This window comes from Lathamus discolor, chromosome 4, assembly GCF_037157495.1.
Source record: "Lathamus discolor isolate bLatDis1 chromosome 4, bLatDis1.hap1, whole genome shotgun sequence".
Taxonomy (NCBI): domain Eukaryota; kingdom Metazoa; phylum Chordata; class Aves; order Psittaciformes; family Psittacidae; genus Lathamus; species Lathamus discolor.
The window spans coordinates 67,155,360-67,173,472 of NC_088887.1; the positions used below are offsets into that span (position 1 = coordinate 67,155,360).

General features: G+C 40.3%; 1 protein-coding gene across 1 annotated transcript in view; it reads right to left on the bottom strand.

Annotated features, from left to right (window-relative positions):
• The window catches only part of COL4A2 (collagen type IV alpha 2 chain), a 152,892-nt gene that overhangs the window by 106,602 nt on the left and 28,177 nt on the right, over window positions 1-18,113 (bottom strand). Inside the window, exon 4 of the mRNA XM_065677936.1 lies at window positions 4,255-4,335. Coding sequence (XP_065534008.1) covers window positions 4,255-4,335 — 81 coding nt within the window. The remainder of the gene's footprint in view (window positions 1-4,254; window positions 4,336-18,113) is intronic.

Genomic DNA, 18,113 nt, shown 5'->3' on the forward strand with positions numbered 1-18,113 from the left:
CAGCCCCTTGCAAAAACAATGGCTAAGCGGCTCAAGCACTGTTAGATGCTTGACTCAGACAGAAAGTACAAAGCCAGATTTCAATAGAGTGCATTTTCTCACTCTATAGAAAGATCAAAAAGATTTCTACTCACTTCCACTTTCTACAATGCCTTCTAGGTTGGTTATGAAGTGAAGTTGATTATGAACTTCAATAGGTCAAACAGTTGGCCATTGTACTGGAAGGAGTTACCATTTCCTACATAAGTGCATTAATGTTTAACAAATTCTAAGAGTGCATATATTGTACCCTGCCCAATATATGGTTTGCAAAGAACTGTAAATCTCAACATTTTAGGAGTTGCAAAAAACCAAACAAAACAACCCCAAACAAAACAAAACCAAAACCAAATAACCCCCAAAAAATAGAGGAAAAAGAAAGAAACCAAACCAAGAAGTTTTTAGTTTGTTGGGTTTTTTTTTCTCCTTTAATTCAGGGTTTCCATTTCATTCAAAGCAAGATTTCAACACCATATCAGAAAGCACCCTTGTCTCCTTTCTCTCTTACCCAGGCACCTGGGTACTCCTTACAGTATTTTCTCCACATGTAGCTTAGGGAGAGGTTGTCTGTTGTGACAGAAGAACAACTTAGGAGCAGTTGTCTTAGGAGAAAATGAGAAGATGAGTCTGTCTAATCCTAGGGAGAAGATGCATCTGTTGTCTTTCCATGTTTTCTTGTCATGTGGATTTGAACACTCCTCTAGGAGCTTCATTTCTTGATGGAACTTGGCTGAGCTTTTTGCCAGCTGTGAGAAGGGGAGATGAGGGTGAGGCTGGGCCCCTAGCTTGACTCCTGCAGCCACAGCTCCAACCAGCTGTCTAGTTGCAAGGTGTGGTTAAATGGACTGGATATCTGTATCCAGCTAACAGTAAATAGCACCTCAGTTAAAGTAAAATAACTAGGCTGCAGTGAAAAAGAGCAACAACTAGAATGTCATTAGATACTAGAAAAGACACAGCTTATGGAAGAAGTTCCTTTTACTTTTTTCCTCTGATGGTGTAAACTGAAAATTGAGACAGGAGGTAGAAACATCAAAGGGATTGGTTGTGTGTGGCCCAGGAAAGACATTCCTTAGAGAAACTTCCCCGAACAACAGCTCAGCATTTGCTGTGAACTATGAAAACTATGTTTGTACATGGTTATCAGCAATATCCTATGATTCTCTGAACATTTTAATTCGACCTGTTTTCCTCCTGGGAATGAGGCAGAACATGCCTTTCATGGGTGTCCTCACAGCCCTGGGAGCAGCTCTGACGAGAGGCAGGAGGTTGCAGGTTAGCTGCTGCCTTTGCCTTGCTACAGCAGCTCCCCCAGTGCTACAGCAGGCAGATGAAGCTTCTGCTGTTTCAATCTTCCTGTCCCCAGTGGATTTCATTGAGCTGCGTCTGAGCCTAGGGAAAGCTGCAGGGCTGAGCTCACACACCTCTTCCCAGCAGGCCTGCTAGATGCATGCTCTAATTCATTTTAGGTGGCCTTCTGTCCCTAAAAACTGCCTGTTTGAAACAGGATTCAACTTTCCTGTGCCTTCGTGCCTAACCTTATCAGTCCTAAGCCCACAGCAGTGTAGATACAAGCTCAGGACTTCTCCTTGTCCTGCATCTGGATACAGCTGCAGGCTTGGCTGAATCCTCACACATCTATACAGTGCCTCTCTGTCTCTAGCACAGATCCCCCAGAAGATAATTAGTGGGCATATTTTGTAAAGAACACTTTTTAAAAAACAAAAGCCACTGGATTAAGACAACAAATAAAGAGAAGCATCTTTATTTAAATATCTTTATTATCTTAAATAAAGCCTTTTCTTAAATGCTGTACCTTCAGACTGTAACTGAAACAACAGAAAATGAAGTAGAAGCACATATAAATAAAAAGTAGGTATCCCTTCAGACCTTTTCTACTTTCATAGTTTTCAACTGTATTTACCACTCCAATGAATTTACTTCATTCAACAGCTTCGGATATAGCATTCAGTAGCAGCAGTCCAAAGAAAGTGTTTTTGTTTGCCTGGTTCAGAGAGAATATCCAGGAGATGGTGGGGCTGACTACTGACTGCAGACCCTCACGGTGCTGCTCCCACCTTAGCTCCAGATGCCCTGCAAGTGACAGCTCTGTTGCACCTAAGATAGTCATCGCACAAGCAGGCTCTGACAGAGTGCTTCAGGCATTCCTACAAGTGCAAACATGCATTATGCCTATTGTGCATGTAATGAGTCACTTCGAACAGCAAATGTGTGTCATGCAGAGATTTTGTAGGACATTTTGTAGAAACAAATATTCCCATTGAGGATTAGCATGAGACCAGAAGCAAGACCAACACTGCTCCTTAAAACAGATGTTTAACAGAGGTTGTGACATCTGAAGAGATGAGCAGACACAAAATACATGCAGTGTATGCTGACTCAGAATAAGGCATATCATTTCAGAGTTAAAATACGATTTTTGAAGTGTTGTAAAATTCTTTACATCACTTTCCCCAATACTCCTTCACATCTTGCACAATTAACCACAAGTAGCAAAACATAATTTATCCTTTGTAACATCCTCCTTTTCTCCTTTTTAGTGTCTATGTAAAGGGAGGCCAATGTGATTACTTACTGGGGTTACTTACTTCCCTGGAATAAATCAAAGAGTGAGAGTGGTGAGCAAGTACATAAAATCTGCCCTTATCTTCCAATCTAGATACTAAGCAACTCACTGGGAGCTTCTCGTCAGTGGCACCTGACTGGTTCTCTACTCTGGCAACTTAGTCTTTTTAGCTTTTCTAAACTATGCATTCACTTCTGTTTAGCTACGTCTTTTGTCCTGTAGACTTGGCAGCTTGAAATTAAAAGTTATTCAGTCAATAAGGAATGTGAAAAATATTTCACTCACAAAAGCTGTAGTTTTGCAACAAGTATTTTCACAAACCCTAACAAGTACATCCATGCTTTGCTTTTAGAAGCCAAAAAATTGACACTGAAAAGGCATAGCAAGGTCATGCTTGAAGCTGTTTCATACAGCATCAGTTTGCCAGTTTGTGACTTTCAGAGCCCTTGGAGGGAAGTGGCAGGAGGCACCCACCAAACTTCATGTGTGGGATGATGAGGGTAAGGCAGTAACAGCTGGAGGGAGCCCCACTGGAAGCTGTCTCAGGGGAGGGCTTGTTTATCCTCAGCTTCATGAGTTTGCCATTAGCTTAATGTAATGGAAAGCAGACCATGAGTGGATCATGGTCAGGGGATGGGAGTATCACCATTACGGTACTTATGGCATGGTAAGCCCAGGATCATCTGACTTCCATGGAGACAATGGGACTTCTGCTGTAAACAAGAATGTTCCTCGTCTCCCACCTACACTGTGACTTTCTTACTACCTCTTTCTCCACTCAGACGTGGAGTCAAGCTTGAGGAATGCAATGGGAACAGGAACTGATGTTTCGCTGCATGGAGGGAAGGCAGAGAACTAAAGAATCTTATGAGGTTTATGATAGCAGAATGAGCATATGACCTGCCACCACATCTCTTGCCTGACCTATTCTTAGAGATGGGTGGATGGAAAAGGCTGAGTCACTGCCTCAGCTGCAGAAGACCAAGCTGCACAGAAGAAGCCTGCCAGCCAGGGCTCCAAGCCATACAGGATAAGGAACTGCCCTATTTCTTGGAGCTCTTTGCAGCAGGTGGCTAAACCCCTCCACCCCATATCCCTTCCTCTGCCTCATTCCTCACTATTCCCCAAAACAACGAACAGACTATCAGCAACGGCCTAATGTCAGTAGTGCCAAGTAGTTCCCTTCCAGCAGAGCTTTCAGGTTTTGCATGCCTGGCTCCCTTTTGCTTTAATGGAAATCACATGTATGTGATAGCTTTTTATGAGATGCCATTTTGTTAGAAAGACTTTAAGAACATTGCTGAGCGATTTTGTCCATATTCATCTAGCACTGTCACCAAATCCAGTGATGCTGTAGAACATAACATCTCTAAAATTCTGATCTGATCAGCTTGTCATGGCTATTAGGTCCCTTGGACTTCTTTGAGAGAAGAACCTGCTATATTTCATAACATTACATTTCTTCAAATCTACAAGCTCTTGAGAAAGTAAGACGAAACAACAGTAACTTTTTCCTGAAAAAGAATAATTGTTTGAATACTCCTAGCAGACTGATGAGAGTCCACCTTCGTCAAACAACACTGAACACTGAACATCAAGAATGTTTTACAGGAAAAAATGTTACTTACACGGCTTCCTTTTTCAGGGAAACACTGACATCCTCCACTGCAGTCTCTGCCTCCGCATGGTCCTGTGTAAGTCTTTCCACCCTGCAAACCAGAACACACATAAAATGAAAGTTAAAAGATATCAGCCACAATACCTGGCACAGCACAATAAGCTTTGATTAACAGGCTTGCTGGGAACTTGCCCAAGCAAAGACCAGGATCAGATCTATGACTTCCAGTTGAAACTTCTTTAATCTCTGCTTAGAAGCAGCCGTGAGTGGCTTTCCAGTTCTTGGAGATCAGCATCAAGAAATATAATGTTACTGTATTAATTTCCCTTCACATTTTCAAAACATTGCAGCTCCATGCTGAGCAGTATCTCACACATCTTTTTGACACATGCAACAGATATCGTATCACAGAAGTGCAGCTGCTTGGATTCTTCAGGGACAAGGACTAAGTCCTAGGTCACAATGCAGCACATCCTTCTATGCATGCTCTAAATCGTTGCTATACTTTAAAATATTTATGGGTGGACATAAAGGAAGATGTAAGTATCAGGTTCAAAATCATAAGCCAAACTCCTGCTCTCTCCTCTTCAATGACTGTCTATTCTAGAGGCACCTAAAACTTGCTAGCAACCAACCACTGAAGTAGATGGCTGCAGTTACATCTCTCCTGCCTGTCCAGAACCGCCTTGGGGTGGGCTGAAAATACATGGATCACAAAATATGCACCATTCCGTGTAAATCTGCAGATGGTCTTCAACAGGCAGGCCAGCTCTGATTACACCTAGCACACTGCCTGCATGAGATGCAGCAGCCACAGTCACTCTTGTTCAGAAACCTGAACAACAGAGATGCTGGGCATACTGTGGTGTGACTTTTATAACTGCAACTTAAGCATTAGGAATACTGTGAAGGCCAGCCTGAAGCCCACCTAAGCCCAGGGTTTTGAAAACCTGAAAGTGCCCCATAAGCCTAGTAAGTAAACTGGGAAAGGAGGAAGGGATTTCTTGTTGCTATTTCTAAGCCTGTTTTGCCCTGCAGCAAACAGTTAATGGAGCCAGAAGAAAAAGAGAGAAGGACGTCTTGGAGGCACAGCCCCTCAGTCAGGGTGGCTGCTAATTTTCACGTGCACTGCTCCTTAGACAAAACCTCAAGGCACCCCAACTGTAGGATACAGGTTCTATGTGGCTTGCTCCACTACTGGATGGAAGAACCCTGAATTCTTTGTTGCGCTGCAGCAGGAACAAATGGTCCCTTCACCCTTCCTGCCCTTTCATAGCTTGGGCTGGAAGGGGGGTGACTGTGGTATAAACAAGCCCCAAAACAAGATGGGTGCTCTATGCTGTTGCTTAAATAGGCTCTGATGCTGCTGTTCCTGCCTGTAGCCCTGATCTAGGACCTAAAACAGAGAAGGACCAACATTGCCACGCTTAGCATTTTTCACGTGTCTCTTATCAATCCCCTACTCAACACCTGGGGTTGTTGGGTCACAATTCTCAGGTACCCACTCCTACTGCTACACTACCGAGAACCTGAAAACAGTTCAGAACTTTGGATTTCTCCCTGGGAGCCAAATGAATAAAAGGTATGAAGCAGGTACCAGGCATTGCCTAAATTCTCCTTTGGTCATATCTGCACAACAGACTCTATATTACTGCTATGAGAAGCGGTAATACAAACTTCCCAAGGTAAGCTCTTATGCTTGTCATGGGAGGGTTAATGTCTGTATCTGAACTATTTTATATATCAAAATACTTTAGTTTCAGCTTTACATTTAATTCTCACATTTAACACTGGGCTTTTCAAATTGATAAAAGAGGTCCGCAGAACTGAAACCGTGGCCCAAGCTATTTAAAGGTTAGGTGTGTGATTCTGAAAAATATTTCATGGATGCAACAGTGTTCTACATCACGCTATGAACTCTGCTTTATGTTTAGGCTATTGTTTAGAGGAAATCATAAACCAAGACAGTTTTATAACCTCTAGCAGCTTGTGCAGGTTGGTCCATTTTTTAGTTAAATATTTGGTCACAAACTCACTATCTCTCTCTTATGTTTGGTTTTTTTTCCCCATTAACCTATTTGCAGATGAAACATGCCTCTTCGTGAGTATCCTTCATTTCACAGTTTCCCTCTATGTTCTTTTTCAGAAATTAAGGATAGTCCTATTCATTTTTATGGATGCCATGCAGATGTAAGGCCTGTGTGAACATATTCCTCTGCAGGATACAGGTCTTCATTAAGGAACACTGCGTTAAGTAGTGCTGTCATTAGTAAGAATCAATTCTGAACTTTTAGAGATCTGTTTTGGTTGGAGCTGTAACAGCCTAACAGTAACAGACTGACAGATACAGTAATTTTACCATATGAGTTTTCAATTATACTTACTGAGAAAACAACAGGGAGAACAATAAGTTTATTTCTTTATTAATTAACAGAGTGACTCTAAATTTGGTAAACTGTTGCTAAGGAGAACATAGAGTATGAGTTGGAACTATGGCAAGATTATTTGTGTACTTGTGTATGAAAAAAAAAGGAGGTTGCTAATGCATATTTCAACTGGAATAAGTTCAAGGTCTATTGTTTGTGTACTATCCACCATCCAACATTCTAATTTGTATGCTATAACAATACCGGCAGCTAATGTGGGGACACAATTGTTTTCTTCCACAATTTTAGGAAGTTTTTTTTTTTTAATTTTCTCATTTTATGTCCTTTTAAGCACATAGATTCTTTAGATAATAAAGAGAAAAGTCTGGAAGATTCCAAAGGTAGGGAGCATAATGGGAAAACATTTGAGACCAGCACTAATATATCTCTTCTGGATTACACTTGGGCTCTCTGTATTGCCTAATTTCCACTTTTTTACTTTTTGACTGCTAGTAAGATGACCCTGGGAGCTTTTAGTCACATGTAGCATTTTCTACTTTATTATCTATGAATGTTTATAACTCCTTGAAGACAGATCATTACACTGCTATTTAGTCTGACGTTACTGAGAAGTTACACTATAAAACATTATGGTTTAAGGTTTGTTTACATTAAAAAAAGAACTCTATTAAGAATCATTCTAAAACTTTGTCAAAACCAATTATACACATGGGCTTACAACTGAGATGAATGGAAATCACATGGACATGCATCAGTCAGTAATTAGAATGCAGAAAGTCCAGTTTAAAATTTAGTGATGGACAATGTAGTTTTAAAGCACCAAAACTATATATGCCCTGAGGAAAACTAATTTCTGGGAACATAAAACCAATGGTGACAACCAAATGTGGCTCTTTTGATATAAGATGGGTGCCTAGACTACTGTTTCGATCACTGGGGGGAACCACCAGTCCTAGGATACAATTCACCCCATCCTGATACTGGCATCTAAACTGCTAAACTACACCCTTCACAGAAAGCACCTACCACTTTCTCTGAAACTTAAGAGGTGGGTGGAGGTGACTAGCTTACATGCAGTCATCCACGCCCTGTATAAGTCTAAGGACAGTGAGGTGAATCTCCTGATTTGATCAATATGCAGTTAAATGGTGAAAAGCTTAAAGAAGCATTTGCAGCAGAATGGCATTCTAAGATTTGTGCAACAAAGCTGGAAGACTGGCAATAGTCCCCAGTTCTGAAGTTGTCTATCGAGAAAACATTCAGTTCCAGGTCTTGGTCATGTTTTGGATGATCCAAAATTCCACTAATCTCAAAAAAGTCCAGAATCTAGGAAGAGTCTAGAAATGGGGTTTATATAATCTAATTTAAAATTTCTGCAATATAGGCACAACATCTGGCTGCTATTATAGACCATCCAGAGAATCTCATCAGGTCTATTTTAAACATCTGAGCTAAACCTCATCCTAGAAGGGTGAGTAGATTAGAAAGGTAGTCTAGGGTAACTGGTTGAGATGTGTTTAAAGTGTGGATGTTCAGCTTCACATGAGAGTGATCCTATGCTAAGTGTCCAAATCTCATCCTTAAAGCAAGCTATAGCCTCTGATGGGAACACTGAGTGTCAGAAAATCAAACACATACCTACCGCTGGGAAAGCTGTAACCAGCAGCCTGCAAACGAGGGTGGAATGGATGGAAAAAGGGAATAAGCAGAGCAATACATGAAAAAGGGAGAAGAGGGTTTTTTCCAACTCTCTTTTTAATATCATTAAAGAGCTTTGCTGGAAAGAATATAAAATTGATGGTTCAGGGAATGTGACTACTACTTAAACACAAGTAAGAGAAAACATGTAAGTGCCATGTATGTTTGTAAAGCTTGTATATTATTCTAGTGTAAATAGCACCTCATTTTTATTTATATGAAATTGCAAGCATAAAATATGTGAGTGATCCCAACATAAAATCTTTTTTTGCCCTCTTGTTTTTCCTTTTATTTTTTTTTGTCTCCAAACAATATTATTTATGTACTTACACATCTTCAGCTAACAAAAGACAACTTAAATGCAGTCTCCTTGAGCCAAACTCTTAAAAAACTCAAAAACATATGCTGCTATCTTTAAACTATTTCTACCATTAATGATTTATTTATTACTGATCTTGGCCACATCTGTGTAATCGTTATCTCCGTGAGCCCATTCAAGTACCTTCACTTCAAGGGCTGATATTCTGACAAAGAACAAAGGCAACCAGAGGACAGATCTCAAAGTTCTATGAGTACAGAAAGCCCAGGAAATATAAGCCACTTCCTTACATACAGCTCAAAACATTAGGGAAATTATAATGAAAATATTGCAATCTGGAATCAAAAGACTCTGCACACTGACATCTTCTATGATAAAGTTTTATATGTTGCAGTTGTGCATTAACTTCTGCCCTGACAAGCGCCATGGTGCTCTTTCCATCAATCGCAGCGGCTCCTCTGAGCCAGCTAAGCCTTACCAAAGAAAGTTTTAGAAGGCCTGGGAGCTTGCTGAAAAGCTGAACTACGACCAGGGGTGCTGACATACCGCATGCCTCTGTGGCGTGGCAAGGAGCAGCATGTTTGGATGACTCACGTGAGACTTCAGCCTGGAAGTCCTGAGGGGATTCCTGGCATGCCTGCAAGGCAGTTCTCTATGTCACTGCCACGGAGAACCAGGCTGGCCCACACCTTCAGTACAGACCTCTGTTTCCATGTCTGACCTTCAGCTGTTGAAACTCACATTAATTTCAAATTTGGTTTATACAGCCCTGACTTAGAAACATTAATTTTCTGCTTCCTTTGGAAGAAAAGAGCAAAAAATAAAGTAGGAATATGACAGGGTACTCCTGCTGTTGATGAACCAGACAGAAAAGAACTTCATTGGTTACAAATGCGGCTGAACAGTTGTATTTGCTCAAAACCAGCATTTTACTCTGTAAAGAGCTGAAAACATTTGTTGCCTGGATGCCAAACTTATTTCTCTAGAAACGTGTATAAACAACCATTCAAAACAAGCATGGAGAATGCTGTCAGTGGGGGATGCCTGGACTGCCCAGTGTCAGGCTTGGTCTGGAAAATGCTCTGTCCTCAGAGTTACAATGCCAAAGAAGGAACCAGTCATCTGAAACTGCCAGCTCGCCATCCAGTAGCTACTAGTGCACCAGACAGTAAGATCACTGTGAAGACCTTAATTGGTGAGGGAAAGGATTAATTGGCACATTCAGAGAGGAAGGAAAAGATGGGGGTGTGGATCCTCTCTCCAACTGTTCCGAGAATTAGTTCGCTAAGAAATAATTCTTTCTTTCATATTTGAATGGGAGCCAGAACCTTTCTAGACTGGATGCATGGCAACTGGAATAATTTCATGTGTGACCTCAATATCATATGAATGTTTGCACTTCCCACCAAAAGAAGGGGGAGCCATACACTTACACATCCTTCACCGAAAAAAAAACCAACCTGGAGAAGGAAACTGTTCCCAGGAGGATCACAGACTTACCATCAGCCATACTAAGAAAGCTGGCCTCCTAACAACTGCCTAATGTAGTCTTCCTGATGAAGTAAGAAGAGTGATGCTTGTTGCAATCCATTATGATGGGTGTGGAGTTTCATATGCCACCTTCCTCTTATAATGGAATGCGTAGAGAAAACTGGGAGGCAGGCTGCCAAGCAAACAAGCAAATAAGTAAGTTGCTTGAGTCCTGATGGGCATGGAAATATCAACAGAGGAGAAGTATCCAAAAGCAGCACTGCTCCCAGTGACTGGGATTCCTGTGCTCAGTGTTTGGGGTGAGGGAAGGGAGAGCAAGAGAATACAAAGTCTCTGATGCTAAGAAGACCCCAACAGACACAAACTTGTCTTCTCAAGTACATCTCAGCAAGTATGTTGAAGCCAGCAATGGGAAACATGAATTCTGTACCTCTCAGAAGTGAAGCTATAAAAGACTTTCCTCTTATGGGCTGGCTTGTGGCTCTTGATTATATTAACTTTCTGGCACACAGCCTTGCATAGTTTCATTTCAAAGTGAAACTTCACAGCTCCACATCTTCACTTTATTTGAGGTACTATTTACCATCCCCTCTTTAAATTAAAATGTTCCCTTGTTGCAGTCTCAAGACATTGCCTTATAACAACTGCAGAAGTCAGACATGATACAGTGTGAACTTACTCTTCACATTTTCATAAAAGCATTTCTAATTTTGTGGCTTTCATCCAAACACATATTGACCCAGCAAACCAGATGGAAGCCAGAAGGAGCTGTTGTTAAATAGTAGGAATGAAAAAAAAAAGGAAAAAAAAAAAAAAAAAGGAAGAAAAAAGTAAGGTTTTTAAGAGGCTCACTCAGAGAGTAAATCTTAAAAGCTGCCTAAATATACAGCATAGATATTTGAATAACTGTCCAGGGCTCTTGCCCACTTGCCCAACTTGAGGTTATGTGCAAACAGTATACTTCTAAGCAAGCAGTGTATGCCATGACACAGGTTTCTGTCAAGAAGTCAGTGAATGGGGATCTCATATTTTACAGATAATGAAGTTGAATTCAGCTGCTTTTTGCCTTTTTTTCCATCACAGAGATGATTATAAGCTATCCTAATGAAAGGGATTAGAATATAAGATGGGAAAATCCAGTTAAAACTTTGAAAAGTAAAACAGTAAAAAATAGTCACCCCTAGAGAAAAAATTATCACTCCTACTTATTTCTGAATAATCCGTATTGCCATAGGAAAGGGTAACCTAAAAATCAGCCACAGGTCTCTGCATGAATGTGCTGTAGCTCTTGGAGCTATTGAATGAGGGTTAAGATGCAGAGGGCTTTTCCAGAACAAAATTTCATCCAGAAGAGGAAGAACAATATCTTCTGGCACTTCCGTATCTGAGACAGGTGACTTAGTTGCCTAAAGGAATGACAGTTTTTGTCTTAATCGTCAACCAAGGCTTGAACATGCACCAGCAAGAGAGAGGTGATGCTGCAGGCAAACTAAGCTCTTTGAAGAGTGTGCATCAACGGTTAAAAATACCTCTTACATCTTCCAAAGGGACAAATGTTACACAGTCATCAACTGAACACCTATGGCCCACAGTGATTACAGAAGGACAATGAAAGTGTTGCTCGTGAGCACTCCATTTTCAGTTTTACCAACTTAAGAATCAGGTTTGCTTGCCGAAAAAATCCCCACAGATACAAGTCTAGTAAGAGTTTGAAGATGAAAATATATTAATAAAGGTAACCAAAGGTACATACATTAAATATTGCTATTAGTTAAGGCAAGGATATTGGATTCCCTGATTATGAGAGCTCAGACACCTTGTGAATGTGTAGATGCCTAAATTTTGGTGACTTCATAGATCAACTGACACTTTGTTCAAATGTGTATTTTTAGCTAAATCTCAGAGACAGGTAAAAGATGCAGAAGCATCTGAAGGAAAATCTGGATTGGTAAGTTAAAATTTGTTTTGATATCCTCTTAAACTTGCTTTTACCTTTGTAAATGCATATTATTTTATGAGACAACAGACTATTCATCTACCATCCAACACAGCATTCCTCATCTACAAAGATGGTGGTCTTTGCAGTGAGAGTGCTTGGACATCTTAACATGAGTCTTTATTCACAACACCCCACCCCTAGAAATGAAGTGTATCTCCACAGAAACTACTTAGGTGTTTTTAAATAGTACTGCAGGAATCAGAAAATACGTTTTCTAGTTATCAGTGATAAAGCTCTCTGACTTGGCAAAGTAGGTGTTATCACTTTTTAGGGAGTCTGTGATGACAAGCTATGCTGGAAGGCACAGTTTGTTTCTCTTTTAATTTTTATTCCATTATTTTACTTTATGTGAAGCACTGTGCATTTCGTATTTGGTCTGCACAAATGTAAAGGCAATCCACTGCGCTGTGGATCAAAAATATTTTCCATAAAGAAATGAGATAAAGACACTGACAGCCCTTAATCTGAATCTGGCTTTTGTCCAATATCTTACATTACTGGAATAAAATATCCCTTCCCATCCCTAAGAACAGAAAGGCATTTGTTCACATACTAGTAGCATAATAATGAAACACAGCATCCACTCATTAAAGTAGCAATTTCTATATTTAACCACTTTTAGTTTCCAAAGTCTAGTCATTTTCAGTTCTGGAAAGACATCCAAATAATGATATCATTTGCTTCAAACAATAGAAAGTCTGGATACTATTCTATATATGGAGGGTTTTTTTAGTCTATTTATAAACCAAGCCAGCTATTTGACCTGTCTAGTTTACTCACCTACGTAAATTGCCAGACTCAGGAAACCTACTTAAGAACATATTATTCTTAGTGATTGGCAAACTTTAAAAGTTGCTAAATTATATTTCAGATCTGCACCTATTACACCAAGAACACACCAACCTGCCAATATAAGAAAGATTTTTGCTTTTGAACCAGCAGCAATGCAATTGCATTAGCCCTGCTTGTGGGGAAGCAACTGACAGAAACCAGCCATACAGCTGCTGGCATGGCTCTACCATCTGTATTTGTTCAGTGCAGTGCAACAGTGCCAGGATTCCCCAAAACGTAAGCAAAAGCACTGAGATTTTATTCCAGTTTCATGTTTTCTATAACTATTTTAAAATGCTTGACTGTGTATGAACTGCATTTATAAATTCAATTAGTTACTGAGTTTTCCTTTGAAAAATAGCTGTTTACAGCAATAACCTGCTGATCTGGTTCTTATGCATTTAAGGATCTTAGGAGGGTTTTTTTTTCCCCTTGGGAGGGGTGAGGTTGGTGATGGTTTTTAATAGCCTTTTTTAATCCTGTTGTGACTTCAGAATCAAGTATAGCAGAGAAAGAAAGAGAGTCGAGTTTAAGTTCTTCCTGCAGAATTATTTACTAAATTGTAATTAGAAGTATACACTAAGAACTGGAAGTATGGAGCTATCACTGAGAGCATGATTTGAAAGGAATAGATTCCCAGCCGTTAACCAGTGATGGCACAGACTGACTGACACTATCTTTATCACACATGGTGATAAGTCTAGTCCAGTACAACACTTACAGACCTGGCTCAGTTTTCAGAGTTGGCTGTTAGACAAACAACTATTTCCATACTACTAAATGTAGAAATTTGCTATGCAATTTTTCAGAACTGTTTCTTGAGACTTGACTAGCGTTTCCTTAAAAGTAAGAAGAATTAGATAAGAGATTTGAAAACTGGAATAAGAATTGCATTTTATGATGGAATAATTTACTGCTAACTGCTTGGTCAGATGCAACACCCACAATTTCCTTTCTATTTCAGACATTAAAAAGCCCATGAGAATTAGGTTTCTTGCTGACCCATTTCATTTTCCACTTTAGATTTCAAAACTTAACCTCCTCCCTGAGCCACCTTCTCTCTGCTCTGAGTTGATCAGTGTTGCCACCGGTAAAAGCCTTGGCTTGACAGCAGGTTGTTATAGGGGGTATACTACATAAAGAAGGTATATTAGAGGATCTCACATATCAGGACTATGTGGAAGATTCACTATTTGCAATGAGGTCAAGGAAGGTAATCTAAAATACAGAAGGAGGTGTTCAGAAGAAAGATCGATCTCTTCCTTGTGGGTATAAAAACTTAAAGTTAACTATTAGGGATAAGGTCCTTTCTCACTCATATGCTTTTGATTAACAACGTGTCTTAATATATTTTGCCATAAGAGAAAAGAAAGGACCTCTGAAATCTCAATTTTTTTATTTTGTATTTTGCAAATAAGATATCCCAAATGTGCATAAGAAACACCTGAAAAATTCAAACAGAAGCATCACAGTAAATCCTGCTCATAAAACTTACATGATGTAGTTCAATTCCCACTTCTACCAAAAAACAGTTTTAGTCACTTACTTGCTCAGAAGAAAAAAAACTCAATATAGGTTTTGGACAAAAGCTCAATATTTTGTGTATTTGTATGAGTAGAGACCTGGAATAGCCAAATTAAATTCTCCTGGACAGTAAAAAATAAATAAGAGCCAGGTTTTAATTTGCTTTTTTGCCCCCCCCCCCCCTTTTTTTTTTCTGTTGGTGTTGTTGTTTTCTGGGTTTTGGTGGTTTTTTTTTTTTCATCCTTCATACCTGCTTCTACATAAATTTCATGGGAGGGTTAGGAAATTTTTTTGGTGGGGATGGGGGCAGATTCAATTTCCTTCAAAATATTCCATTGACTATACAAAAGTATTAGCCTCACAGTGAAATGTTGGCTCAGGAGAAGATAATGTAGAATTTACATTTATGCAGAATAACTAGCTTATGTTTCCCATATGTGCCACTGACCTGTGACTTACAACCTGCTTTGGTTCAGTTCCACAGCTGGGCTGATTTCTGCAATGTTGCAGAACTGAGTTCAATGCACTTTCCCAGAGCCGCCAGATGAGTCACTGGTTCAGCACAGTCTGGGACCCAAGACCTTCGGGCTTTCCAGTCCATTTTGTTAACCAACAGACAAATACTGTCTGCATTGCTGCAATAAGTCTTGTGGCTCAGTCTCCACACCAAAAATGCTCTTATCACAATACAAACAACTAACATACTGAGATTATAAACAACCAAATATCAAGCTTCCTTAAACTGTCTTAAGTGATGTCATTTAGCTTCCCTTTCAGATCCTTTTCCATTATATGCTTGTCCTTTTTGCAAACAGATCTACAAAAAAATGGAAATGTTCATGCCTTGGCAGTATGCAGTATGCAGTAGAATATAGACAAGAATAAAGTAAGGAATACACCTATAATTCACTGTATCAGAAATTAGATGGGCTTTACTCTTAGAAGAGGTAGAACAAACCCTGCAGTGCTCATCGAGCTCTAAGGTCTTAGCAACTGCTAACTGATCCTTTATTCAGAAAGTTTCCTGTATAAGTTGTACACCCTAACTCAAGAAGAGTAACTCTGAATGAGAAATACAGCAGAGGCAACCAACAGACATGGAACTACCGGAACAAGTCCAGAGAAGGGCCACGAGGATGATCAGGGGACTGGAGCACCTCCCATACGAAGACAGGCTGAGAAAGTTGGGGCTGTTCAGCCTGGAGAAGAGAAGGCTGCGTGGGGACCTCATAGCAGCCTTCCAGTACGTGAAGGGGGCCTATAGGGATGCTGGGGAGGGACTCTTCATCAGGGACTGTAGTGACAGGACAAGGGGTAATGGGTTAAAACTCACACAGGGGAAGTTTAGATTGGATATAAGGAAGAAATTCTTTCCTGTTAGGGTGGTGAGGCACTGGAATGGGTTGACCAAGGAGGTTGAGAATGCTCCATCCCTGGCAGTGTTCAAGGCCAGGCTGGATGAAGCTTTGGGTGAGACGGTTTAGTGTGAGGTGTCCCTGCCATGGCACAGGGGTTGGAACTAGATGATCTTGAGGTCCTTTCCAACCCTAACTATTCTATGATTCTATGATTCTATGTATTATTCAGCTTTGCCATAAGAAGCATTCTATGAAACTCCTCATACGTGATGTGGATTTTGAGCCAGATGCCCAAAACCTAAGAATGGATCTTAGAAACACTTTATCAGCAGCGGTGTGGAAATAACCTGGGATTGCAATGCTCATGCTAAAGGGTCATGGTAACAATGCACCCCCCCCCTCAAAAAAAAGATAAAAATAAAAAATTAAGGATTTCAAGTTCTGTCTCCTTGCTTGCCTCCCTGAACCTTCACAGATTGTACCTCATGCCTCTGCCTGGAACAAAGACCAGTAATGAGACTGTTGATGTTTTGGGCGGGTACCACATTATTAGGCCAGTGGTCAGGCCTCTCTAAGCTCCCAAACATAAAAACTCAGTGGCTTTTACCTCACATAAGATGCAAGATTCTGTTAAACTCTAAAGCCTGGTAGAGGAAAATAGCTCTCCACATGAGGAATCAGGACTCTAGGGAACCCTTATCATGAGTATGCCTCAACCACTGTCAAGACTGTTCTCCAAGGTCCTTTGCTCTCACAGTCAAAGCCACAGCCTCATTCTCAGGCATCGGAAGGTAAAAGAAGAATCACATATTTGTCTTGTCTTTCTTTTCCCTGATCATGGAAACATTAATATCTAAGCTACATTTTGTGAGCAGGACAGATCTCAAATGCAGTAAGTTTCTGGAAAGACTCCACTATGTTTCCTGTCCTAGCAGAATCCTCTCTCATTCATTTACTTTTCTAAGAGAGACTCAATGCATGAACTGCTGAAAGCAGGGTAACCTAGTTTCATTACTGCCTCTTCACTAGATCTTTCCTTCTGTGTTCTTTTTTCCCCAGCCTCTCATAAATTACTCCAGCTTATTTTTGAAAGGCAGATCTTTTTCATTAGAAGGTAACAGTACTGACACATGCTGGATCAGTAATGAGGTTTCCAATCCTATCACACTTTGTCAGCAACAGCTGCTGTTCATGGATGGATCTCATTAAGCATGCATTTGAGGGGCTGAGCACTGACTGTTCAATGCCTGCAAGCTGTGTAACTAGAACCTCATTTCTCAGTCTAATGAGATGAGCAACAGTCCCCATAAAATTCCCACTCTATTTATACTGCATGGTTTGTAACCTCTCCCTTTTTGTATCCTGAAAGGGAAGAAGAGGGTTTCCCTAGATGTCAGATCCTGGAACCCGTTTAACTGAATTGGAAAGATGCTAAAACAAGTCTTGGAGAAATTTACTCCAGACCTCATCCTCTTTATCTCCTTAGTGTGCACTTACACACACGCAAGTGTAATTCATTTTCCAGGTGTGAAGTATAATAGTTTTTCTTCTTGGTCTTTTTCCTTACTTTTGTTTCTTCTGATGAACTGGGTTCCATTCAGGCAACAGCTTCCCAGTAGCAGGAGACCTCAGATCAGCAGCTTTGTGCTTCAGCAGCAAAACTGAAATTGAATCAATCTTCAGCACAGTTGGACAATTCTCTGCAGCTCACAGTTTTCATGGCACCAAACGTTCACACAGTCCATTCAGAATATTTATTCTGCAGTTCTCATTTCTGATAATCCAAGCATAATATTTCAATTTCCCCAGACTTTCTTGACTGTTGCCCATTATCTTCCTTATGCATACACATGCTCTGCCCTCTCTGTACAACACTTAGGTCACCAGATCATTTGGAGAACTCCTAAGTAGTAGATTACAGTCAAACTGACGTTAATCCTTACTTTGTGGCATTAGTGATTCCTGCAGTCCGCTATTATGCAGAACGCCAGCTTTAGCAGCTTAGGAGAGTGCTTCTTCCTACTGATGTTCGTGTGCTTCTGTATTACACACAAGCCAGAGTTTGGAATCTAGGTCACCACCGATACAGCTGGTCAAGATACTACAAATATGGGCATGACAAAAGCAATCCTTGAAAACCTTGATATAGTAATAATAAAGTCCCCCTTATGGATTTCCCTTCTATTTACTGAGAAAGGGTATCTATAGCAACAAACTTCACCATATTTCTTGTGACTTTCTGATGGCCTGATTCTTCTTACT